At 40.2% G+C, this 27,177-nt stretch overlaps 1 protein-coding gene across 1 annotated transcript in view; it reads right to left on the bottom strand.

The window, feature by feature from the left end:
- Positions 1-442: 442 nt before the first annotated feature.
- LOC122004550 overlaps positions 443-27,177 on the bottom strand; it is a 44,404-nt gene continuing 17,669 nt past the window's right edge. Inside the window, exons 2-7 of the mRNA XM_042559421.1 lie at positions 1,767-1,794; positions 1,391-1,502; positions 1,220-1,273; positions 1,015-1,161; positions 777-932; positions 443-523 (exon numbers count right to left, since the gene is read on the bottom strand). Coding sequence (XP_042415355.1) covers positions 443-523; positions 777-932; positions 1,015-1,161; positions 1,220-1,273; positions 1,391-1,502; positions 1,767-1,794 — 578 coding nt within the window. The remainder of the gene's footprint in view (positions 524-776; positions 933-1,014; positions 1,162-1,219; positions 1,274-1,390; positions 1,503-1,766; positions 1,795-27,177) is intronic.

The raw sequence follows: 27,177 nt of genomic DNA, 5'->3' as shown, positions 1-27,177 counted from the left end.
AACAATCGTCTCAACCAAGGAAGACACCAACCAAATGAGAGATCGTGAATGCCTTTTTATATATAGCCCCCGCGGGCTGGATCAACCGGTTAAGGCGTGACATCCTTGCACAATGAGTCGTAGGGTCAAAGGTCCACGGACGCACACTGGATGAATAATCTGGGCCGACTGTGTTAAATTCCGGAGACACCACGCTTTACCTGGGCCAGCATTCACCGCTGATTTACCTACTCCTAGGATCCCTGTGAGGCCAGGCCTAGGGGGCCGCTGGGCGGCGGGACCCGCCTTTTGTGTAGTGAATGCCTTTTTATATGATAAATCTTACGCCATTACTTCTGAGAATGACTGATCGAGCCTCACAAAATTTTTTTATAGGAATCGTTTACAACAAAAAGCCTATAAGAACAAGCCGGTTAGTTGTCTTATGCAGTGAATTGATTGGTTAGTTGGAAGGTCTCAACAAAAGCTGTTGTGTTGTGTTAATTGCTATCTGTCTCGGTTCATGGCTTAGCTGTTTCTCCATCTGTCAAAGGCAACAACCAGACTTTGATCATCATTTTTTAGCATTTCTTTTTAAAAGAAGAGAAACATATATTGGTTCAAGGTGAATCAGATTGACTTCTGTTTGTGTTTTAAAGCTTTCTCATAGAGAGGTCAAAAGTCACAAAGGAAGGCAAAACCAACACTATATGATGCTTAGTACAGTTTCTATGGGCAATTGGAGTTCTTTTCAGGACCCCCGTGGTAGAAGAAATTCCCCCATCGATCGCCGTTACCGGTCTGCACATCGTAGCAGTTAGATTGCTCACTACTTCACCTCCCCATTCGATCATGGAGGCACCGTCGGCGAGGTATGAGAAGAGAAACGAAGGCCAGCAGCCTAGAACGTAGTCGTTCCCGAACTGCATCCACCAATGCCCTTCCTTCGGATCCTACCCACATCATCGAATCATCTGTGTCACGAACCAACTAAAATGAGCAAGAACTTGCAGATATCTGTCGATTTTTCCTTACCTTCCAAACAAGCATGTTAATATCATACTGCGAACCTCCATATTTGGATAACGGAAAGATCGTCGCGCCCATCGCAATCTCACTGTTAATTTGAATAAATCCAGAGTAGAGCAAATTGTAGCAGCCAGTTGCTTGATAAGAATCACTCTAAATTTTTCAGACGAGTAACAATTAGAACTTGCAGAGAAGGATAATGTCAACTTACGGTCGAGTAAGTAAACAATCTCGTGTTGTTATCCCCGTACAGGTCTGGGCTAACCTGATCATACACAAAACAATGGAAATTAATCTGCCTGAAGTTTAAAACTTTCACAACAAATTGGTTGATAAGAATGGCAAAGCAACCTGCCAACCAGCTTCAATGCTATTGAGGTACTCTCCGAAGGAGCCGCCAAGAATCTAGAGCATGAGACAAACTGAACTCGTCGGGCTGCTCGATCTTTGGCTCCCAAACATTTATCATCGCCTCCGCTCCGTAATAAGTGTTCCTTGTTAGAAATGTGAATAAAATAAAGAGAATGAGACAAAGAGATTTTATTGTGCATGGATTATTAGTCTCATATTAGAAGTCTCTTATTTTATTGTTGGTTTGAATTATGATACATGCATTGATGTTGTAAACATATGTATTGATGTTGCAAATCCAGGGTCTGGATTGTACTGAACCAAAGTTGACTCGTGTGCGAGCATGACCTGCACATGTCGAATGTTGGACTAGTCGAGGCGAGATTTGCCCAAGTGAATAAACCAACGTTTTGCCACTAAATCTCTTTTTGCTACCTACTCAAGAGGGTTACAGAAATATTAATATGAAATTAATAGCGATTCTGTAACGTCTCGGCATTAATGTCGACATTAAACTCATTAATAGTGACTTCGTAACATCTTGGCATTAATGACGATATTAAACTCATTATTAATAATTCTGTAACGTTGACATTAATGAAGACATTAATCTCATTAAAATCCAGCATTAAATAATCATAATTTGATCATTCATTGTAGACAAGGTGAGAGCTCCTATATAAAGACGTTGGATCTTGAGCAAAGGATAGAGAGTAGCGGAAGATAAGCAAAAGAGAAAACGAGAGGAAGAGCAGGAAGCGAACCTCTGTCCACCCATGTTCTCCAACAAAACTCTCTCAACCATGCATCCGTTTGGCTGAACTACTCATGATAGCACTCAAGTGCATTCTCGGTTCGCCACGAACAACCAATGCTTGGTTGCGTGCATGATTTTACTATTATATCCTGGGAAATAGACAACCCAAAAGAACCTCAAAGCACAACTGGAGATAGGACAAATATGTTTTAAGGAAAATACGTTGAACGCGGACCTTGATATCTTAGTCAACGAATTATCTTCTCGATTCGGTGATTGACTCCCGATTCTACTACATATCGTATCAACTTGGCAGCTCAGACCATCGAAAGCTTGGCAGAACCAGTCCCACTAGTAGCCTGAGATTATACGCTCAGGTCATCTCAACAGATAAGTTAGAATTGATTTTGTGTAATTTCAATTCAATAATTTTTCCCAATATCTCCGGCAATAGATTGTCCAACAATTTTGAAATAGAGTTTTGTTCAGTTGAGATGGCCACAAAATAAAATGTTGAGGTGCAACAAACTCAACACATGAAGACCCCCTCTGCCCCGATTGAAACTATGTCAATTAACCATGGGGAAAGGCCAGAGAAGTTTACTGGATTGAACTTCAAAAGGTGGTAGCAAAAGATGCTCTTCTACTTGACCACGCTCAATCTGGCTTGGTTCTTGACCGAGGACCCTCTCAAGCGTGCTAAGGATGTTGATGCGCAGACCATCAATATAGTAGAGGTATGGACTCACTCTGAGTTCATTTGCCAAAATTACATCCTCAACTACCTTACCAACTCACTGTATGTTGTGTATAGCATGAAGAGAAAGGCTAAGGAGTTGTGGGAGTCCCTGGATAAGAAGTACAAAATGGAGGATACAAGGGCCAAGAAGTTCATCGTGGGCCGACTCCTATACTACAAGATGGTTGACTCCAAGATGGTGATCAACCAAGTTTAGGAGCTTCAAGTGATCTTGCATGAGATTCACTCAAAAGGGATGGTTTTTGAGTAAAACCTTCAGGTGGCTACTATTATTGAGAAGCTGCCTTCAGGCTAGAAGGACTTCAAGAACTACCTGAAGCACAAGCGGAAAGAGATGATTGGAAAAGAAACCTAGATATTGTCTTAACTGCTGAAAGTTATAAGTTTGTACTGTAAGAGGTATGCCCAGATACACCTAATGGTGACTTTACCCCAGAGGAGATTGAGTATCATAAGAAATGGGTAAAAGCAGATGAGATGGCGCGATGTTACATTTTGGCTTCAATGTCAAATGTATTGCAACATCAGCATTACCAACTACTTATGATATAATGAACAATCTCAAAGAACTTTTTGGGTACCAGAGTCGGACTGTCAGGCAAGAGACAATGAGAAAGTTAATGACAACCACCATGTCTGAGGGGACACCCGTAAGGGATCATATCCTCAAAATGATGGCTTATCTGAATGAAATACAAGTCCTTGGAGGAGAAATCGATGGGGAAACCCAGGTCGATATAATTCTCCAAATGCTACCCAGAAGTTTTGAGCAGTTCCGCCTGAACTATAATATGAACAAAAGAGAGTATACGTTGGCGAAACTTCTGACAGAACTATAGGCAACAGAAGGAATATTTCATCACAATTCTCAGATTCACTATGCTGAAAATGGTTCTACTTCTAAGTTGAAAGGCAAGAAGAAGAAGAAACAGGTCTTTTCAGCAAAGAGAGTGAATAAACCTCAGGGTACAGGACAAAAAGCTGGAATAAAGAAGCCAAAGGGCAAGTGCTTCATCTGCAAGCAGTCAGGACATTGGAAGGCGGACTGTCCTCGTAGGAATCAGAACAATAAAGGTATATCTCATGCTCTAGTAGTTGAAACATGTTTAGCGATGTTATCTACCAGCACCTGGTGTGTAGATACGGGAGCCACTGATCATGTCTGTAATTCTTTATAGGGGTTCCAAAAAACCCAACGACTATTTGAAGAAGAGATAACCGTCTACATGGGCAATGCTACTAAGGTGGCGGTTGTTGCAGTGGGAGACGTCTACTTATCTTTTGATAGGAATAGAAGTTTGATTTTAAGAAATTGTCTTTATGTACCCAGTTTTAGAAAGAATTTAATTTCAATTTCTAAACTGTATTTGGATGAATATTTTATTTCCTTTAGTAACAATGTGGTTATAAAGAGAAATAAGATGATTATCTGTTCTGGTACATTGGTTGGCAATTTATATACTTTAAATCCAATTTCTCCCACAATGCAATATATAGAAATTAATAACACATCTTATAACTTTAATAAGAGAAAACAACCTTCGGAAATGAACCAAACATATCTTTGGCATCTAAGGCTTGGTCATATTAACTTAAGTAGGATTCAAAGGCTTGTAGCCGATGGACTCTTAGGTTCAATAGAGTTGGAAAACTTTCCAACATGTGAATCCTGCTTGGAAGGTAAAATGACCAAGAGACATTTTAAGGCTAAGGGGTATAGAGTCAAAGATGCGTTAGAATTGGTTCATTCTGATTTGTGTGGTCCTATGTCTATCCAGGCAAGAGGTGGTTATGAATATTTCGTCTCCTTTATAGACGATTATTCAAGATATGGATACATTTACTAGATGCGTCGCAAGTCTGAATGCTTTGATAAGTTTAAAGAATATAGGGCTAATGTGGAGAAACGTCTTGGTAAAAGAATCAAGACACTATGGTCTAACCGTGGTGGCGAATACCTCTTTGGAGATTCAAAAGTCGGGATTCAATCCCAATTGTCTGCACCTGGTACACCCCAACAGAATGATATGGTAGAACGAAGGAATATGACTCTTATGGAAATGGTTAGATCAATGATGAGTTATTTAGACTTACCAAATTCGTTTTGGATATATGCTTTAGAAACAGCAGTGTACATTCTGAATATGGTACCTTCTAAAACAGTTTCTTCTACTCCCATGGAATTATGGAATGGGCGTAAGCCTAGTCTGAATCATATACGGATATGGGGTAGTCCAGCACATGTGCTAAAGGGAGATACTGACAAGTTGGAATCACGTACAGAAGTGTGCCTGTTTGTAGGATATCCTAAAGGAACGAAAGGTGGTTTGTTTTATAATTCTAAAAATCAGAAGATCATTGTTAGCACCAATGCTCAATTTTTAGAATAAGATTATGTAATGAACCATAAGCCCATGAGTGAAATACTTCTAGAAGAAATAAGAGATGACACGTCTACTTTAATACCAACAGTACAAGATGAAGTACCATAAGAAACTGCAACACGTGTCACACATGATACACAACCAGAGACAGTGCCACGTCATAGTGGGAGGGTTGTGAGGCAACCTGAGAGATTCATGTTTTTGGGAGAGTCTTCGGACTTGATCCTGGGTAAACATAAACCTGATCCCCGTACATATGACGAAGTACTCCAAGATATAGATGCAGTATCTTGGCAAAAGGTAATGTATTCTGAAATAGAGTCTATGTATTCTAATAAGGTCTGAGAGCTTGTAGAACCACCAGATGGTGTAAAAGCCGTTGGATGCAAATGGATCTATAAAAGGAAAAGAGGGACAGACGGGAAGGTAGAAACCTTCAAAGCAAGGCTTGTTGCAAAAGGATATACTCAGAAAGAGGGAATCAATTATGAGGAGACTTTTTCGCCGGTAGCTATGCTAAAGTCTATCCAGATACTCTTATCCATTGCCGCTCATATGGATTATGAGGTTTGGCAAATGGATGTTAAGACAACTTTCCTTAATGGAAGTCTTGAGGAAAACATTCATATGAAGCAACCAGAGGGGTTCATTGAAATATGCAAAGAGCATCTAGTGTGCAAGCTCAATCGGTTATGGACTGAAGCAAGCTTCAAGATCTTGGAACATCTGGTTTAATGAAGTAATCCAGTCATATGGATTTATTCAGTGTCCGGATGAGTCTTGTGTATACAAGAAGTGTAACGGAAATGTGGTGGTATTTCTTGTACTATACGTAGATGATATTTTGTTAATTGACAACAATGTCAAGGTATTATCGGATGTAAGGGTATGGTTGTCCAAACAATTTGATATGAAGGACTTAGGAGAATGTGCACACATTCTTGGGATCAAAGTTATAAGGGATCGCAAGAAAAAAATGTTATGTCTATCTTAAGTTTTATATATAGATACAATCCTTACTCATTTTAGCATGCAGAACTCCAAGAAAGATTTCTTACCTTTTAGGCATGGAGTAGCCTTATCTAAAGAGATGTCTCTGAAGACATCAAAGGAGATAGAGGACATGAAGACAGTTCCTTATGCTTCGGTTGTGGGAAGTCTAATGTATGCAATGCTGTGTACGAGACCTGATATTTGTTTTATCGTGACCATGGTTAGCAGATATCAGAGTAACCCTTGACAAGGACATTGGACTGCTTTAAAACATATATTGAAGTACCTGAGAAGGACTAGAGATTATATGCTAGTTTACCAAGCAGATGATTTGCTCCTTGTGGGTTACGCAGATTCAGATTTCCAATCAGATTGGGACAATAGTAAGTCTACATCAGGCTATATGTTTACTTTAGGAGGTGGAGCCATTGCATGGAGGAGTGTTAAGCAGAAATGCGTTTCAGACTCAACAATGGAAGTTGAGTATGTGGCAGCCTCTGAGGCAGCCAAAAAAGCTATATGGCTCAGGAACTTTCTAATGGACTTAGATGTGATTCCTGGTTTGCCTAAAATCATCACAATTTAATAGCGGTGCAGTTGCAAACTCAAAGGAACCACAAGCCCATAAGGTAAGTAAACATATAGAGCGCAAGTACCACCTGATACGAGACATCGTCAAGCGAGGAGAAGTTGTCGTCGCCAAGATTGCATCAGCAGATAACCTGGCAGATCCTTTCACTAAGGCCCTTCCGGCGAAAGCTTTTGATCGGCATGTGGAGGGGATGAGAATTAGATGTATGACAACATATATGGCAGCTTAGTCTTTTAGTATAAGTGGGAGATTGTTAGAGTGTATACTAAAAGCCTAGCTTTTGTAAACATTTATTTTTGAAATAAAAGAATCACATTGGTCAATATCTATATTTATTTGTTAAATGTAATTGTTCAATTAATTTATATAGTAGACAACATGGTGTGTGGTGTCACACACAGAGGATCATGTTGTCGGTTCTTTATAAATTATAAATAGTTGCTCACGACTAAGATGGAAAGGAACAAACCATCGGAATAGTCGTAGTGTAATTAAGTATTAGTTTATCTTGATTAATAAATTACACTGGTACACTCTAAGTGTATTGAGTAGAACCATTTTAAGTAAGTTCTTTTTGTACTGACTTAATAAAAGAACTAGACCTTAGTTATTATGGAAGTGTGTGCTCTTAATCCTAATATAATAACAAGCACATATATTTAATATTTATTTCTTTGACTTATCAAAGGGTGAGGTTTAGCTCGATAAATCAATATGCCCGATAAGTTGAAAATGATATTACTTATAGTGTGTGTTGTTGATTATAGAAGGAATCTGTGTCCTAGTTATCTAGGTTGAGAATGTCCCCAAGAGGAGCTCATAAGGATTGTCATGTTAAGCCCTGCAGGTGGACTTAGTCTGACATGACAATGAAGTTGAGTGGTACTACTCTTGGAGCTAGATATTAATTAAGTGAGTTGTTAGTAACTTACTTAATTAGTGGGCATTCGTTATCTTAAACACAGGGAGACTAACACACTCATGATAAGAAGGAGCCCAAATGTAATTTGGGATTGGTGTGGTAGTGCGATAATAACTCTCTAGTGGAATGAGTTATTATCGATGAACTTGAGTTGTGTGTTCGAGGCGAACACGGGATACTCAAGCTCATCGGAAGGCCAAAATAAATTTCTCCTCTAGGTCCCTGTCGTAGCCTCATTAAAGACTCAAGTCCATCCAAAAAAGGCCCATCTTGGTGTCCAAGAAGGGGGTCGGTCCATTGTTTGGTGACCAAGCAATAGCCGGCCACCATCTCCTCTTAAAGGGTCGACCCTTTGCTTGGTGCCCAAGCATGTAGGGGGCGGCCACAATAATTCAAAAAAAGAGGGGTGTTTTGAATTTTTAAAATCTTCTCTTTGTAGAAATCTACAAGTTTTAAAAGAGAGATTTTAAAATATAAAACTTTCCTTATTTGAATTAGGTCACATGTTTTAAAAGAAAGTTTTAAAGTTTTAAAACTTTCTTTTTTTAACCATCCTCATGGTTTAAGAAAAAAAAGGAAGAGAAGTTTTAAAATTTAAATTTTCTATCACCATGTTAGAAAAGGAAATTTTATAAGAGAAGTTTAAATTTTAAAACATGGTTTTAATTTTTAAAACTTTCCTTTTTTAACTCCTACTTTAGGAAATTAGAAGAGAGATTGTAAAATTTTATAAGGGCTTATAAAATTTTATAAAAAATTATTATTCCTTTTTCTTTGATGAGGTGGTCGGCCACCTTGCTTGGTGCCCAAGCAAGGGGCCGGCCAATAGGATTAAACCCAATCAATGATTGGTGATTAATTCAATCAAAAGGAAAGAAAAGGAAAAATAAAAAGGGGAAAGGAAAAACTAGAGGAAGATTTTAATTTTTGTAAAAAGTCTTTCCTTATTTGCCTTGGGCAAGTAATATAAAAGAAGGGGAGGGGAGGCCTCATGATACAACAATTCTTATTCTATTGCTTGGAGATCTTTGTGTGGTCGGCCCCTCTCTCCTCTCCTTTCCCTTGCTCTCTTTTCCTTGGTGGTGGTGGTGGCCGAATATTAGAGGAGGAAGAAGAAAGCTCTTTGGATGGTGTTCATCTTGGAGGATCGTCGCCCACACAACGTCCAAGGCGAGGCGAGGAATACGGCAGAAGATCTCGAGGTTATTAACATACAAAGAGAAGGTATAACTAGTAATTTTCTTCCGCATCATACTAGTTATTTTTCTTTGTATGAATTTCAAACACAAGAGGCATTAGATCTAGTTTTTCGAATTTATTTTTCGAGTTTGTGTTTTCTTTGTTTTTCGAATTTGTGATTCGATTGTTCTTTTTGGTTAAACCTAGAGTTATTTATGGAAATTAATATTAGCTTTCCTTAAAGGCTTTGTCTATGCGGTGGTGGTTGCTCCCATATCCAAGAAAGCCATGTGCCTCGCTATGCAGTCCTGGAAGCCAATTTTGAAAATTAATATTTAATGGAATTAATAACATAGGTGGATTTGGATCAATAGTGTTAAGTTCCGCTTGCGATCCAAATCTAAACCATCAAGAACTGATAAGTTAAATTTGGAATCAATGATATTAAGTTCCGTCTGCGATTCCTAATTTAACTTCTAAAGAACACAATAGGTTGTTTAGGAAAGGTTCTGTTAGGATGTATACTAAAAGCCTAGCTTTTGGTATAAACATTTATCTAGAAATAAGAATCGCATTGGTCAAATGTCTACATTTATGATAAATGTAATTGTTCAATTAATTTATATTGTAAATAATATGGTGTGTGGTGTCACACACAGAAGATCATGTTATCGGTTCCTTATAAATTATAAACAGTAGCTCACGACCAAGATGGAAAGGAACAAACCATTGGAAGGTCGTAGTGTAATTAAGTATTAGTTTATCTTAACTATATAATTACACTAGTTCACTTAGAGTGTATTGAGTAGGACCATTTGAGGTCGTTTCTTTTATACTGACTTTATAAAGGAACAAAGACCTCAGTTATTATGGAAGTGTGTGCTCTTAATCCTAATATAATAACAAGCACATATATTTAATATTTATTTCTTTAATTTATCAATGGGTGAGATTTAGTTCGATAAATCAATAAGCTCAATAAGTTGGGAAATGATATCACTTATAGTGTGTGTTGTTGATTATAGAAGGAAACTGTGTCCTAGTGATCTAGGTTGAGAATGTCCCCAAGAGGAGCTCATAAGGATTGTCATGTTAAACCCTGCAGGTGGACTTAGTCCGACATGACGATGAAGTTGAGTGGTACTACTCTTGGAGCTAGATATTAATTAAGTGAGTTGTCAGTAACTTACTTAATTAGTGGACATTTGTTATCTTAAACACAGGGAGAGTAACACACTCATAATAAGAAGGAGCCCAAAATGTAATTTGGGATTGATGCGGTAGTTTAATAATAGTTCTCTAGTGGAATGAATTATTATTGATAAAATTAAATTGTGTGTTCGGGGCGAACACAGGATGCTTAATTTTATCAGGAGACCAAAACCAATTCCTCCTCTCGGTCCCTATCGTAGCCTCTTAATTATAGAGTACTATACCCACCTATACCCACCTTCTTACCCATCCCATAGGGGCCGGCCAAGCTAGCTTGAAGACCAAGCTAGGGCCGGCCAAAGTTTGGTTCATGGGTGCTTCAAGGTGGCCGACCCTAGCTTGGGTTCAAGCTTGGTGTGGCCGGCCCAAATTAAAATAAAAGGATTTTTATTTTTTAAAATTGTTCTTATGTGGATAACATGATTTAAAAGAGAGTTTAAAAATTTAAATCTTTCCTTTTATAAGATTCTACAAAAGATTAAGAGAAGAGCTAAATCTCTTTCCTTATTTGTAGATTAAAAGGTTGATTTTAATTTTGGTAAAAACTTTCCTTTTTAATCATGTTCATGATTTAAAAGAAAGTTTAAAAATTAAAAATTCTCTTTTATTAGTTTCTACAAAAAGATTAAGAAAAGATTTGATATCTTTCCTTATTTGTAGATTGAAAAGAGATTTTAATTTTTAGAGATAACTTTCCTTTTTGGAAATTATCCACATGTTTAAAAGAAAGATTTTAATTTATAAAATTTCCTTTTTATTAACCAATCATGAAGGGATAAAAATTATTGAAAAATTTTATAAATTTCCGGAAGCAAATAAGGAAGTTTTAATTTGTGTTTAAAATTTTATTTGCTTGGAGATTTGTATATGGCCGGACATTGTAAATTGAGAAGAGAAAATTTATTTTTAATTAAATAAAATTTTCCTTTTCATGGCAAAAGAATTAAGGAAGCTTTTATTTAAATTTCCTTATTTGCCAAAACCAAGGATTATAAAAGAGGGGGTAGAGGTGCCTTCATGGGTGAACAACTCTATTATTTTTCTCCCTCTTTTCTTCCTTGGTGTGGCCGGCCCTTCCCTTTCTCTTCTCTCCATCTTTGTGGCCGAAACCTTCTTTTCTCTTGGAGATCAAGTGGTGGCCGGATCTTAGCTTGGAGAAGGAGAGAAATCTTGCATCCCTTGGAGCTTGGTTGGTGGAAAAGGATCTTCTTCCTTTGAAAGTCTTGCTTGGCCGAAACTTGAAGGAAAGAAGAAGAAGGTGGTTTGGTGGTTCTCGTCTCGGAAGATCGTTGCCCACACAACGTCCGGGATTAGAAGAGGAATACGGTAGAAGATCAAGAGGTCTTTCTAAAAGGTATAACTAGTATTTTTCCTTTCCGCATCATACTAGTTATTTTTGGAAATAATACCAAATACAAGAGACATGCGATTCTAGTATTTCGAATTTATTTTCAATGTTGTGTTCTTTGTTTTTTTTTTTTCTTTTCCTTGTGATTTGATTGTTCCTTTCGGTTAACCTAAAGTTATTTTAGGAAATTAAATATTAGCTTTCCTTAAAAGGTTTTGTCTAGTCAGTGGTGGTTGCTCCCATATCCAAGAAGGACATGTGCCTCGCCACGTCAGTACTGGGAACCAATTATGAAAATTAATATTTAATGGAATTAATAACTTAGGTGATTTGGATCGAACGTGTTAAGTTCCGCAGGAGATCCAAGTCAAAACCTAAAAGAACAAATAGATTAAAACTTTGGATCAAACGTGTTAAGTTCCGCAGGCGATCCAAGTTTAATTTAAAAGAACACATGGTAGTTAGGAAAAGGTTCAGACCTTTGTACAAAATTTTTATACAGTGGAACCATTAGGTTTTCCGAGTAGCAACCAATAGGTTCGACACTTGTACAAAATTTTTTTACAGTGGAATCGGTACGATCTTCCTAGGACCAACCAACACTAATGATGCCCCGGTTATCTACCTTCTGTCCAATTGCATGAAGTCCGTTGAGCAGATCTTATATCCGGGCGTGGAGTTGGGCAGCTGTCTCACCTTCCTGCAATTTAATATTAAATAATTTATTGAAGATTAGGTCTCTTTTACTTACTTTGGTGTCGGACGTTCCTTCGTGAAGTTCGATGAGCTTCTCCCACAGCTCCTTGGCACTGGTGAAGGAGCCGACGCGGTTAAGTTCTTCTTTTGATAGGCCACACTGGAGGGTGCAGGTCACCTTGGCATTTTCTTCCAGCTTCTTAATCAGTGACGCGTCCCAGTCCTCGTATGGTTGTGGCTTGCCAGCGCCATCAGTTGGTAGTTGGAGTCTGATTTTGACAATCATCCAGACTTCAAAATGAGTCTGGAGATACGCCTCTATCCGACCCTTACAGTATCAAAAGTCGTCTCCGATAAAGAACGAGGAGGGTGAGTTGAACTGTAGCCTTCTTGAAGGGTCATTTTAGATCTAGTATAAAAGATAAACAACAAGAAAGTTCCAGGACTTGATCCTGGATTAGTAGTGCGAGAAGTATATATAAAATGAAAAACAAACTCGGGTAGTGTTGCACCAATCTCGAGCAAGAAATCCGATTACAAAAAAAAACAGATTGGAAAACGGCAAGAGTACCGATTCTGATCGACTCCTAAAAATAGAAAATATCACGAAAGATGCTTGATTGGTGGTTGCACCAGATCAAAGCTACCCCACTCGGATACCAATTGTTGGATCGAGAAGCGCTAGAGGGGGGTGAATAACGCTCGTGGCTTTCACTCGTTTAGGATTCGAAAAGATGACAAGTAACGTAGCGGAAATAATAAAATAAACAACACGCGAACACAAGTGATTTACTTGGATCGGAGCCTTGGGCGACTCCTACTCCAAGGCCCGCGATCGTTGATCGCTTTCTGTGGGTAACAATTATATCTCGCAAAATTATTACAATCTAAGTACAATCAAAAGCAATAAAAACTATACCGACAACAAGAAATGCTAAATCTAAAGCTCCGGGTTGTCGGGATGTTGCTACAGTAGTTCTGGAATGTTTCTTGGGCAGCACACGGAAGAAGGATCGCTTGTTCGTTGATTCTTGAAGGAGCTGCTCGAACTCCTCTTTTATACAGTGCTGGAGGCGCCTCCAACACCATCCAAGGCGCCTCCAAGCTTCCCGAGTCAACCACGTGGATCAACATCGAACTGGTCGCACATCATCCACTTGAAGGCGCCTTTAAGCCACTCCAAGGTGCTTCCAAGCCGTGGTCCAAGGCGCCTCTAGTCCCTATGAAGACGCCTCCAGCTCCTCTGGACAGCTGGCTTCGGCTTGCACCCGAGGCGCCTCCAAGCTCCATGGAGGCGCCTTGGTCACTGTTCATCCGAGGCTTAAATTATTTCTTTTGTACCTGCAAGATATGTTAGAACAGATAGAAACATGACAAATTAAGTGGTTGACAGTCATTGGATTGTCCGGGTCTGACTTCGGATTTCCGACCGAAAACCCTAGGTTGACCCGATGCCTACTGTTCCCTCTAAGGGGAACGCGTCCTCACCTACTCCCCTAAGGAGAGATTACCTAGTGTCAGTTCGGTCCTCCAGACTGACTGGACTTTCTGCCTAGAGTTACCACCCCCTAGGACCAAGGGTTACCGCCTCCTAGGGTTTTTCTCCACCTAGAGTTACCACCCCCTAGGACCTAGGGTTACCGCGCCCTAGGATTTTCCTCCACCTAGGGTTACCACCCCCTAGGACCTAAGGTTACCGCCCTTTAGGATTTTCCTTCACCTAGGGTTACCACCCCCTACGACCTAGGGTTACCACCCCCTAGGACCTAGGGCTACCACCCCCTAGGACCTAGGGTTACCACCCCCTAGGGTTTTCCTCCACCTAGGATTACCACCCCCTAGGATATAGGGTTACCACCCCTAGGGTTTTCACCTTGTCTAACCGCAGCTAGGGCTTTTGCCTAAGAACACTTTGTTAGTTAGAGTCCTAGAGCCAATCATTTGATGATTGTTGTATAGACTCGTTGTATCATATTCTTGTATATATAAATAAAGGCATTTGTTTTTTGTTATTATACTTACTTGTATTGGTGTCAAATAACTAAGTATAATAGCGTCCTTAAGTAGAAGGTTCTTACCTATATCAATCGATTGGTTGAATCGATAGTGAGATGATATAGGGAACACTACTCTTAATCATTCCTAGTCAAGTATTAACATTTAGGGATAATGTTAATGCGACGAGACTAGAATGTAGGTCAACTCGATGACTTGATCTCACAAGTCATGGATATGGAGATATCAAGTTGACACATGAGTATGCATTGGAGAATGTATACTGAATGACCCGCCATGAGAAAGTATCATGGATCATTATATGAGTGTCATATACTTTCTCATGTGGCTATTAGTATGACTTTTAGTTCTTGGACTTGAAGTCACCATGGTTCCCTACATAAGGAGTTACATACTTTGGCTTCGTCAAACGTCACCCGTAACTGGGTGGACTATAAAGGCGATTACTGGTTATGTAACAAATTATACGGAGGGATGTGAGTGATGTAGATGGGATCTATCCCTCCTATATGATGCGAGTGATATCGATATTCTTGATAGAGTGAGACCACTAAGTGCATGGCCATGCCTAAATGAGTCAATATGAGATGTTGAGCTCATTTGATTGAGTGAGTCTACTTGGGATTCAAGATTTAGATTGATTAGAGGATGACACAGTCTATGCCTCACATTGATCAATCTAGATGTCAAGGATAGAAGGACACTTGTCATATATTGTGAAGAGTCACAATTAGTAGTCACAAGGTGATGTTGGATCTCAACATTCTTATAACTTGGGTAGTAATGATGTGTTGCTAGATACCGCTCATTACTTATCCTTCTAAATGGGTTAAGGAGCATTGCCAATGTTATAAGAACCTATAGGGTCACACACAAAGGGCAATTAGATGGAGATTAGATTCATTTGATGAACCTAAAGGATTAGGTCCATGTGATGAATCAAATTGGATTAAGAATAATCCAAATTAGGCTAATTGAGTTGGACTCAATTTGGTTCATGTGTTAGATGAGTCTAATTTGGACTTAGACTCATTGAATCAATTTAATTCAATGAATAGAGATTCATTAAATTAAAATTGACTTGAACCAATGGTTAGATTAGATCAACCATGGGAGAGAAGTGGTCAAGTTTGACTTGACTTGAGAGGAAGATGAAGAGTCAAGTTTGACTTGACCATTTGCCACCTCATTGGTGAGTTGGAAAAGAGTGGACCAATGATGATGCTCCACATCATCATGGTTGCTTATGTGTGTGTGACACCTCATGAGGGAGATCAAGAGTTGTGATTCTTGATATCCCATGGAGTATAAAACTCCTCCTTTAGTGGCCGACCACATTCAAGGGTGTTGAATGTGTTTGTGTGCTTAGTGTAACTCTCATCTTCTTCATCAAGCTCTCTCTTCTCTCCCTCTCCTCCACCTTGGCCAAACCTTTCAAAGGTGCTAGCACACCTTTTGTTTGGTTTCTCCATCTCTTGCTTGTGTGGATATGCATAGAGGAGTATCTACTTTGATACTCTCGAGATCCGGCGAACCTTGGACGAGCGGGATTAAGCGAAGGGCTTCGCATCAAGGGTAAATTCTTATCTTGTAGATCTAAAGTAGATCTAGGCTTAGAAAACTCGTACATGAAAGTTTTTACGAAATTTTAATCTTCGCACGGATCCGGTGGCATAGGAATTTCGGGGTTTCCGCAACGCAAAAAGGGGTTTTTGCGGCCTAAAAACCCCAACAGTGGTATCAGAGCCACGTGCGAAGCGCGTACGAGTTTTTATTTGTATTTTTATGAAAAATATCAGTTCTGTAATATTCTGTAAATTTACTTTTTTTTTAAGATTTTATGAGTATTTTTCTCGTAGAAGCGAAGCACAAGAGTTTAGACACTTGTAGGCTTCGACTAACGAGAAAATATTTCTGAAACGGCAAGGTTTCGTCCCAAATTGTTTTGGGACAACGGGCTAAGGCACTGTAGGATCGCTTAGGAACACTCACAATGGTTATATCGGGGGTAGGGGTGCTGACCCTAACCCCGCAAGGGGCTTCGTTCCGCGATTGCACCCGAAAATCGCTAAACGGGACCGCCGGGAATTTTTACTCTTAAAAATTGAAAAAATTGTGGAAAATTTACAGAAATTTATAGAAATTATATAATTTAGAATTATGTATCATTTTGTGATGGTCATGGCCCAAAGACCCCAATTTGATTGGAAATTGTGTTGTAATTCATATTATGGCCTGCATGCTATTTTCTGTGATGTGTGTGTTGTACTTGATTCGCGACCTGTGCGTCGTGCCCTTCTATTTATTTATTCCTGTTGTAAATATTTTAAACTCGAATGTAACTCGAGTTTCACCTTTTGTAATGTACAAAAATTGAGGCGGTGGAAGGTTCACTCGAGACGGAGTTACGAGGAGGGTGCGAGCAACACGAGGTGGTCAAAGGAAGGAGCTTGAGAATCTGTTGACCTTAGGTTGACCATCCGATCTTCTCATTGACTTGAGAATATCTAGTAGGGCCATGACTAATCACAAAAACTTTAATTAATTGCTCATGTGTATATATGTGATGCATGCTAGATTAGTAATTAATTAGTGCCTTAACGATTAGATTAGATCTAAGTCGCGCACATGATGCACCTCCACGATTAGATTAGATCTAAATCGAGTATATGATACATATCAACGATTAGATTAGATCTCAATCGCGTCAACTCGAAATGCCTACCATGTCGTGATACCCATCACTACCTCGATCGCATGTTGTTGTTGAATCTGCCAAAGCAGAGCAACACATACTATCTTGGTAGGGTGCGGAGAGACAATCTTGGTCCCGCCTATCAACGCATGGGTGAGTACAACTCAATTAGATTGAGTAACTAGTTAACTCAATTGGATCGAGTTTAACTATAGGCATTTTCCAATGGTTGGTAGATAGGTCAAAATCACGTTTATATTAACTCTTGGCCGTATTAGCCAAAGCTAACTCGAGTTTTAATATAAATGCGGATCTTGATCCTATAAACAAGAGTTGCATAGAGATGTAATTGGTAATTAGTTACCTACCGATCATACTAAGTCTTGGGCATTTTAGCCAAAGCTAACTCAGGCATAGTATGATGTGGATCTTGTCCCACATGAATTATAGAATTCAGTAGGAGCATCATTTAATTAAAGGCCTAATTAGATTATTAATTGGAATATGATATTTATTTTCCTGCATTTTTTCTTTTGCAGATTACTATGACGTCAAATACGAACTCTTTCTCCCTGCATTCCGTCCTTGAGAAGGACAAGCTCAATGGAGCTAATTTCCTAGACTGGTACAGAAATCTGAGAATAGTTCTCACTCAGGAAAGAAAACTATACGTCCTGGAGCAGCCCATTCCCGAGGCACCTCCTGCCACGCGAGCTGATCGTGATGCTTACAAGAAGCATCAAGATGACGCATTAGATGTGTCATGTCTTATGCTCGCGACCATGAACTCTGAGCTTCAGAAGCAACACGAGTTGATGAGCGCTTATGATATGGTTGAACATCTTCGTCAACTATATCAAGGACAAGCGAGGCACGAGAGATTCGAAATCTCTAAGGCACTGTTTCAGTGCAAGATGCAAGATGGGACTCCCGTAGGCCCATATGTACTCAAAATGATTGGGTACATAGAAAACCTACAGAGGTTGGGATTCCCACTTGGCCAAGAGCTGGCCACTAACCTGATCTTGCAATCCTTGTCAGATAGCTATAGTCAATTCGTTCTAAATTATAACATGAACAAAATTGACAAGTCACTGCCCGAGCTACTTAGCATGTTAAGAATTGCTGAGCTCAACCTTAAGAAGGTTAAGCCCAATTCCATTCTGATGGTACAAAAGCATAAGGGCAAGGGAAAGCCCAAAGGTAAGGGAAAGTCCCAAGCCAAGGGCAAAGGCAAGGAACTGAAACCCAAAGGAGGGGTTGCCAAGGATGCTACCTGCTTCCACTGCGGTCAGACCGGGCACTGGAAGAGAAACTACAAAGTGTACCTGGAAGATCTTAAGAAGAAGAGAAGTGAGACTTCCACTTCAGGTATATATGTTATAGAAGTCAATCTATCTATTTCTTCATCATGGGTATTAGATACCGGATGTGCTTCTCACATTTGTACTAATGTGCAGGCGTTGAGAAATAGCAGGGCATTGACGAAGGGCGAGGTGGACCTACGAGTAGGCAATGCAGCACGGGTTGCTGCTGTTGCTGTAGGAACTTATTCTCTATCTCTGCCCTCTAGACTTGTACTAGAATTGGATGATTATTGTTATGTGCTTGTTTTGACTAAGAACATTATATCAGTTTCTTGTTTAGACAAGAAAGGTTTTTCATTTATAATAAAGAACAAATGTTGTTCAGTTTATTTAAATAATATGTTTTATTGTAATGCAACTCTGATGAACGGACTCTATATTCTAGACCTTGAGAACCCTATCTATAACATAAGTAACAAGAGGTTCAAGTCAAATGACATGAACCAAACCTATCTCTGACACTGTCGCTTAGGTCATATAAATGACAAACGCTTATCCCAACTCCATAAAGATGGTTTGCTGGACTCATTTGATTTTGAATCATATGAGACATGCAAGTCATGCCTTCTAGGCAAGATGACCAAGACTCCCTTTAGTGGACACAATGAGAGAGCGACTGACTTGTTAGGTCTTATACATAGTGATGTATGTGGCTCTTTCAATGTCACTGCTAGAGGTGGTTATAGGTACTTCATTACATTTACTGATGACTTCAGTAGATATGGTTGTGTACCTGATGACACATAAGTCAGAATCCTTTGAAAAGTTCAAAGAATTCAAGAATGAAGTACAAAACCAGCTTGGCAAAAGTATTAAGATACTTCGATCAGATCGAGGTGGTGAATACCTTAGCCATGAGTTTCGTGACTATCTAGCTGAGTGTGGGATTCTATCTCAACTCACTCCTCCTAGAACACCACAGTGGAATGGTGTATCCGAAAGGAGGAATCGTACCCTATTAGATATGGTACGGTCTATGATGAGTCACACAGATCTTCCTATATCTCTTTGGGGCTATGCTCTGGACACAGCAGCCTTCATACTCAACCGTGTTCCATCCAAGGTTGTGATAAAGACACCATATATGATATGGATTGGAAGAGATGCATAGGTGTCTTTTGTGAGGATTCGGGGTTGTGAGGCTTACGTTTGACGTCAAGTCTTGGATAAACTGGGACCCAAATCCGATAAGTGCTATTTTATTGGATATCCCATGGAAACAAAGGGATATTACTTCTACATTCCCAATCAACACAAGATAGTTGTGGCTAAGACTGGGGTATTTATAGAAAGGGATTTTGTTTCTAGAAAGACTAGTGGGAGTACGTTCGATCTTGAAGAAGTTCAAGATGTGGACCATAGCACTGAAGTCTCGATGGAAGTTGAACTGGAACCACAAAGTGTTGTGGATGATGTTGTTCCACAAGGAGTTGAGGAACCACAACCAGTTCAAGTAGACCTATCTCTTCGCAGATCTGATAGGGTACGTCGTCAGCCTGAGAGATACTCATTTCTCTTGTCTGACCATGATAACGTTATGCTCATTGAGGATGAGTCTACCTCCTATCGGGAAGCTGTGATGAGACCAGATTCCGAGAAATGGCTAGAGGCCATGAGATCCGAGATGGAATCCATGTACACTAATCGTGTATGGACTTTGGTTGATCCACCTGAAGGGGTCAAACTCATTGGGTGTAAGTGGGTCTTTAAGAGAAAGACTAACATGGATGGACTTATTTATAAGGGTCGCTTGGTAGCTAAAGGTTTCAAGCAAATTCATGGTATTGACTATGATGAAACATTTTCTCCAGTAGCGATGTTTAAGTCCAGTCAGATCATGCTTGCTATTGCAGCGTACCACAATTATGAGATCTGGCAGATGGATGTCAAAACCGCGTTTCTGAATGGAAACCTACTCGAGGATGTGTACATGACACAACCTGAGGGTTTTATAGATCCACAGCATACTGGCAGAGTATGTAAGCTGCATAGGTCCATTTATGGACTAAAGCAAGCTTCTCGGAGCTGAAATCTTCGATTTGATGATGCAATCAAACAGTTTGGTTTCATCAAGAATGAAGATGAACCTTGTGTCTACAAGAAGGTTGTTGGGAGCACAGTTGTCTTCCTTATATTGTATGTGGATGGCATACTACTCATTGGGAAAGACATCCCTTTGCTGCAGTCTGTCAAGACTTGGCTAGGAACTTGTTTCTCAATGAAGGACTTAGGTGAAGCATCCCGCATTCTAGGCATACAGATCTATAGAGATAGATCTAAGAGATTGCTTGGCCTAAGTCAGAGTACATACATTGACAAGGTATTACTTCGGTTTGCCATGTAGAACTCCAAGAAGGGATTTCTGCCGATGTCACATGGTGTGAGTCTTTCGAAGACTCAAGGTCCCTCTTCTAGAGAGGAGAGAGACCGCATGGATCAGATCCCTTATGCTTCAGCCATAGGATCTATCATGTAGGTCATGCTATGTACTCGTCTTGATGTCTCGTATGCTTTGAGCATAACGAGTAGATACCAGTCAGATCCAGGTGAAAGTCACTATATAGCGGTCACGAATATTCTTAAGTACTTGAGAAGGACTAAAGAATATTTCTTGATATATGGAGGCGATGACGAGCTAGCTGTAAAGAGTTACAGTGATGCTAGCTTCCAAACTGATCAGGATGATTATTGATCGCAGTCGAGGTTTGTGTTTTGCATAAATGGTGGTGCTGTGAGCTGGAAGAGTTCGAAGCAGGACACAGTTGCTGATTCTACAACAGAAGCCGAGTATATTGCTGCATCAGAAGCAGCAAAGGAGGCAGTTTGGATCCGCAAGTTCATTACTGAACTTGAGGTGATTCCTAGCATAATTGATCCCATAGAGCTCTATTGTGACAACAATGGAGCAATAGCACAGGCTAAGGAACCTCGCTCACACCAGCGGACCAAACACATACTACGGCGCTTCTATCTCATTCGAGAGATTATCGAGAGAGGAGATGTGAAGATTTGCAGAGTACCCACAGAGGCTAACATCGCAGATCCCTTGACCAAGGCTTTGGCACAGAGAAAGCATGATGGTCACACTATGTCATTAGGCCTTAGAGCCTACATTGATTGACACTAATGCTAGTGGGAGATTGTTAGTTAGAGCCCTAGAGTCAATCATTTGATGATTATTGTATGGACTCGTTGTATCATATTCTTGTATATATAAATAAAGGCATTTATTTTTTATTATTATACTTACTTGTATTGGTGCCAAATAACTAAGTATAATAGCGTCCTTGAGTAGAAGGTTCTTACCTATATCAATTGATTGGTTGAATCGACAGTGAGATGATATAGGGAACACTACTCTTAATCATTCCTAGTCAAGTATTAACATTCAGGGACAATGTTAATGCGACGAGACTAGCATGTACGTCAACTCGATGACTTGATCTCACAAGTCATGGATATGGAGATATCAAGTTGACACATGGGTATGCATTGGAGAATGTATACTGAATGACCCGCCATGAGAAAGTATCATGGATTGTTATATGAGTGTTATATACTTTCTCATGTGGCTATTAGTATGACTTTTAGTCCTTGGACCTAAAGTCACCATGGTTCCCTACATAAGGAGTTACATACTTTGGCTTCGTCAAACGTCACCCGTAACTGGGTGAACTATAAAGGCGATTACTGGATATGTAACAAATTATGCGGAGGGATGTGAGTGATGTAGATGGGATCTATCCCTCCTATATGACGGGAGTGATATCGATATTCTTGATAGAGTGAGACCACTAAGTGCATGGTCATGCCCAAATGTGTCAATATGAGATGTTGAGCTCATTTGATTGAGTGAGTCTACTTGTGATTCAAGATTTAGATTGATTAGAGGATGACACGGTCTATGCCTCACATTGATCAATCTAGATGTCAAGGATAGAAGGACACTTGTCATATATTGTGAATAGTCACAATTAGTAGTCACAAGGTGATGTTGGATCTCAACATTCTTATAACTTGGGTAGTAATGATGTGTTGCTAGATAGTGTTCATTACTTATGCTTCTAAATGTGTTAAGGAGTATTGCCAATGTTATAAGAACCTATAGGGTCACACATAAAGGGCAATTAGATGGAGATTAGATTCATTTGATGAACCTTAAGGATTAGGTCCATGTGATGAACCAAATTGGATTAAGAGTAATCCAAATTAGGCTAATTGAGTTGGACTCAATTTGGTTCATGTGTTAGATGAGTCTAATTTGGACTTAGACTCATTGAATCAATTTAATTCAATGAATAGAGATTCATTAAATTAAAATTGACTTGAACCAATGGTTAGATTAGATCAACCATGGGAGAGAAGTGGTCAAGTTTGACTTGACTTGAGAGGAAGATGAAGAGTCAAGTTTGACTTGACCATTTGCCACCTCATTGGTGAGTTGGCAAAGAGTGGACCAATGATGATGCTCCACATCATCATGGTTGCTTATGTGTGTGTGCCACCTCATGAGGGAGATCAAGAGTTGTGACTCTTGATATCCCATGGAGTATAAAACTCCTCCTTTAGTGGCCGGCCACATTCAAGGGTGTTGAATGTGTTTGTGTGCTTAGTGTAACTCTCATCTTCTTCCTCAAGCTCTCTCTTCTCTCCCTCTCCTCCACCTTGGCCGAACCTTTCAAAGGTGCTAGCACACCTTTTGTTTGGTTTCTCCATCTCTTGCTTGTTTGGATACACATAGAGGAGTTTCTAATTTGATACTCTCGAGATCCGGCGAATCTTGGACGAGTGAGATTAAGCGAAGGGCTTCGCATCAAGGGTAAATTCTTATCTTATAGATTTAAAGTAGATCTAGGCTTAGAAAACTCGTACGTGAAAGTTTTTACAAAATTTTAATTTTCGCACGGATCTGGTGGCATAGGAATTTCGGGGTTTCCGCAATGCAAAAAGTGATTTTTACGGCCCCGAAAAATCCAACACACTTAGAACTTTCCTGCAAGCTCAATCAAGCACATTAGATAACAAATAATCTTAACTTTGAATCCCTTTGCCATTATCAAAACTTGGGCTCGATCGTCAGATGCTTCCCGCACCAACATAGACCTCTATTGTGATAACAATAGGGTTATTGCACAGGCTAAGGAACCTCGCTCTCATCAGAGATCTAAACACATACTACGGCGATTCCATCTCATTCGAGAGATCATCGATAGAGGAGATGTGAGAATATGCAGAGTACCGACCGATGCTAACATTGCGGATCCTTTGACCAAGGCTTTGGCACAGAGAAAGCATGATGGTCACACTATGTCATTGGGTATTCGATATCTCAGTGATTGACAATAGTGCTAGTGGGAGATTGTTAGTATTAGCCCTAGTACCAATTATGAGATGATTGTAAAGGACTCATTTTGTATCATATATCATTATTAATAAAAGACAAAGTTGGTTATTATATTTATTTCAGTTCAGTGCTGATTGAATAAGTATAATAATGTCCTTGGGTAGTAGGTTCTTATCTACAGCATACAATTGGTTGAATTGATAGTGAGATATTGTAGATATACATAGAACACTACTCTTAACTATTCCTAGTCGAGCATTAATATACAAGGATAATATTAATGTGTTGAGACTAGCATGTAGATCAACGGATGACTTAATCTCACAAGTCATGGATATGAGATATCAGGTTGACACATAGGTATATATTAGAGAATATATACTAAATGGTCCACCATGAGAATGTTTTATGGATCATTATATGAGTGTCATAAACATTCTCATGTGACTATTGGTATGAATAGTCCTTAGACCTGAAGTCGCTACGGTTCCCTACATAAGGAGTTGTATACTTTGATATCGGCAAATGTCACTTGTAACAAGGTGGATAATATCGGCAAACGTCAAAAAGGGGGAGATTGTTGGTGCAACATTCCTCAGGTCAAGGTTGACCTGGTTGACCTGGTTGACCAAGCTTGAGTCTTGGTTTGGATTTCGATGTTTGACAATGCAAGGTTGATTGAAGAAGAGTCAAGTAGGTCAAGGATGACCGGATACTTGACTGGGAAGTCCTAACTGGGATGTTAGGCAGGAGGAAAATCCTGGTGAGTGAAGCCAGGTGAAAGACCTAGTGAGTGAAGCTAGGCAATTGGGAAGTCCTAGTGAGTGAAGCCAGGTGAAAGACCTAGTGAGTGAAGCTAGGCAATTGGGAAAGTCCTGGTGAGTGAAGCCAGGCAAGAGAAATCCAGATGGGTCAAGGTTGACCAGACATCTGGTGAGAGTCCAAGTAGGTCAAAGAGATTGACCGGATACTTGGCACGAGGAAGAAAAGTCCAAGTAGGTCTTAGGGAGTGACCGGATACTTGGCAAGAAGAGAAAAGTCCAAGTGGGTCAATGGGATTGACCAGACACTTGGTGAGAGAGTCCTAGCTGGTCAAGGGTGGCCGGATGCTAGGTCTTATGTACCAACAAGTCATGGTTGACTAGATGTTGGTTTAGGGGGCTTTGGGCTTGGTTTTGGGCAAAAACCAAGAACTGGATTGATCAGCCGATTGATCCAGCAGGTTTGGATTGATCCGTGGATTGATCCAGCAGGTTTGGATTGATCCGTGGATCGATCCAGAAGATCTGGATCGATCGGGCGATCGATCCGGTGAGTCCCCGCGAACAGAACCCCTCTGGATCGATCGGTGGATCGATCCAGAGGTCCCAATCGATCAGTGGATCGATTGGGAGCTGCTGTTTATGCGCGATAAGCCCTGGATCGATCCACCGATCGATCAAGGCTATTCCAGAGAGCACAGAGGCGCTCTGGATCGATCCATGGATCGATCCAAAGCCTCCCCGATCGATTGGGAGCAATCCAATCGATCGGGATCCGACCGTTGGTGTCGATTTAAGTCGCAGGCGTTCATTTCCTTCGACGGAACTTCACCGATTCATTCCAGATTCATCACAGCTCCTCCCCAGCACTCTCTAAGCTCCTCACCGCCAGTTCTTGAAGGTTCTTGGAGGTTCATCCAAGTCAAGAGGCGAGTTGCAACGAGAAGAAGAAGAAGCTAGGGTTTTTACTGCATCTCTTGTAAGCTTTTGCTTATTCTTTACTACCCTTTCTTCTACTTGTATTGAGAGTCTTGTAGGGCTTCTCCGCCTTCGGTAGTTACCGAAAAGGAGTGTTTATTAGTGGAGGTGTGTGTGTGTGCATGGATCCTTGGACTAGTCACCTCTTATGAGGTGGATACCAAGTAAAATCCTATTGTTAGCATTGTTGTAGTTTGTTTCTTTGTATTCCGCTGCGCATCACTTTGAAGAAACAAGCAACGAAGCACGACGAGCACACGCCTCCCCCCCTCGAGCTACTTTTCGGTCCTAACAAGTGGTATCAGAGCAAGGTTGCTCTTCACCGGAATCACCGCCGGAAGGGGCAAACATAACAAGCAAAGCTAGAGGGTGAAGAAGTTGGAGCAAATTCATCAAAGTCAAAGAATTCAAGAAGCTCAACTTCAAGATGCAATTCCAAGATGGACTTGGATTTGATACAAGGGTGGCTCCACCATACACATCCACAAGCTTCGATTCTTGGAGATCAAGAATTGAAAATTTCTTGATGATGGAGATAGAGCAATGGTTTGCTCTAATGGAAGGTTTTAAGGCTCCAAGGAATTCAAAGGGCAAAGTTCTCAAAAGGAGCAAATGGAGCCAAGAACAAATCCAAAGATGTGAGGCCAATGACAAAGTGACCAAGCTTTTGGTCAATCTATTGCCGAGCAACATCTTGGAGAAAATTGGAGAAGTTGAAGATGCCAAAGAGCTATGGAGCAAATTGGAAAAGGCTCATGAGATCCCCTCCACTGTACCTAACCAAGAAGAATCCAAAGAGGGTGACTCATTGGAGCAAGATCAAGAGGAGGACTCCGAAGTTGAGAGATGCTCAACTTTCGAAGAAGAGGAAATCCAAGAAGCTTCATTCTCAAGGGAGTGTAATCAAAAGAGCAAGGAAGGAGCATATTCCTTGTTTCATGTACAAGAGGATGAAGAAGAAGGTGAAGCCTCCACCTCTAGGATTGAGGGGGAGCAACTCTTGGTGACACCGGATCAAGAAGAAGGAGAATCCTCCACATCCGGGTCAAGAGAAGAAGAGGATGAAGAAGCTTCCACCTCCACAAGTCAAGATAAATCAATTGGAGGGAAATCGATTTCGGATCAAGAGGAAGCCTCTACATTCATATCAAATGGAGGAACAAGTGCCACCCCTACACAAGAAGGTATAAATAGTTCAATTAATAATAAGAATCATATTATATGTTTTGAATGTAGGGAACATGGGCACTACAAAAGCAAGTGCCCTAAATTGGCCAAGAAGAAGGGTCAAGTGGCACCTAAGGGCAAGGAGAAGCCAAAGGAGACCATCCCCGGAACAAAGAAGAGCAAGGAGCACATTGTGTGCTTCTCTTGAAATCAAAAGGGGCATTACCGGAGTCAATGCCCTAAGGGGAAGAAGATGGTCAAGGCTCAAGGAGGAAGCTCAAGTCAAGGGGGAGCCTCTAAGGTAAAAAGGAATGTAACTTTTATTGAGCCTATCCCTTTATATTATGGTAAAAAGCATGCTAGTTCTAACTTATATCATTTTAATGTTATTTACCATAAGAATAGAGAGCATGGTAAAATTAAGGAAAATAATGTAGCTTACCATGCTAAAACTACCACACCTAGGATTAGGAAGGTAGATAAAAATCTAGGCAATCACACTAAGGACCTTAGCTACAAGCCTAGAAATAAAAATGCTCATAAATTTAATGGAAAACCAAAAACTAAGGACTTAGTGATAGAAAATCAAGTCTTGAGGTCAAGGCTTGATAAAATGGAAAAGACCCTAAAAAGGATGGAAAATATCC

This window comes from Zingiber officinale, chromosome 7B (assembly GCF_018446385.1).
Source record: "Zingiber officinale cultivar Zhangliang chromosome 7B, Zo_v1.1, whole genome shotgun sequence".
NCBI lineage: Eukaryota > Viridiplantae > Streptophyta > Magnoliopsida > Zingiberales > Zingiberaceae > Zingiber > Zingiber officinale.
The sequence above is the reverse complement of the archived record's forward strand: the minus strand, read 5'-3'. Positions and strand labels throughout refer to the sequence as shown.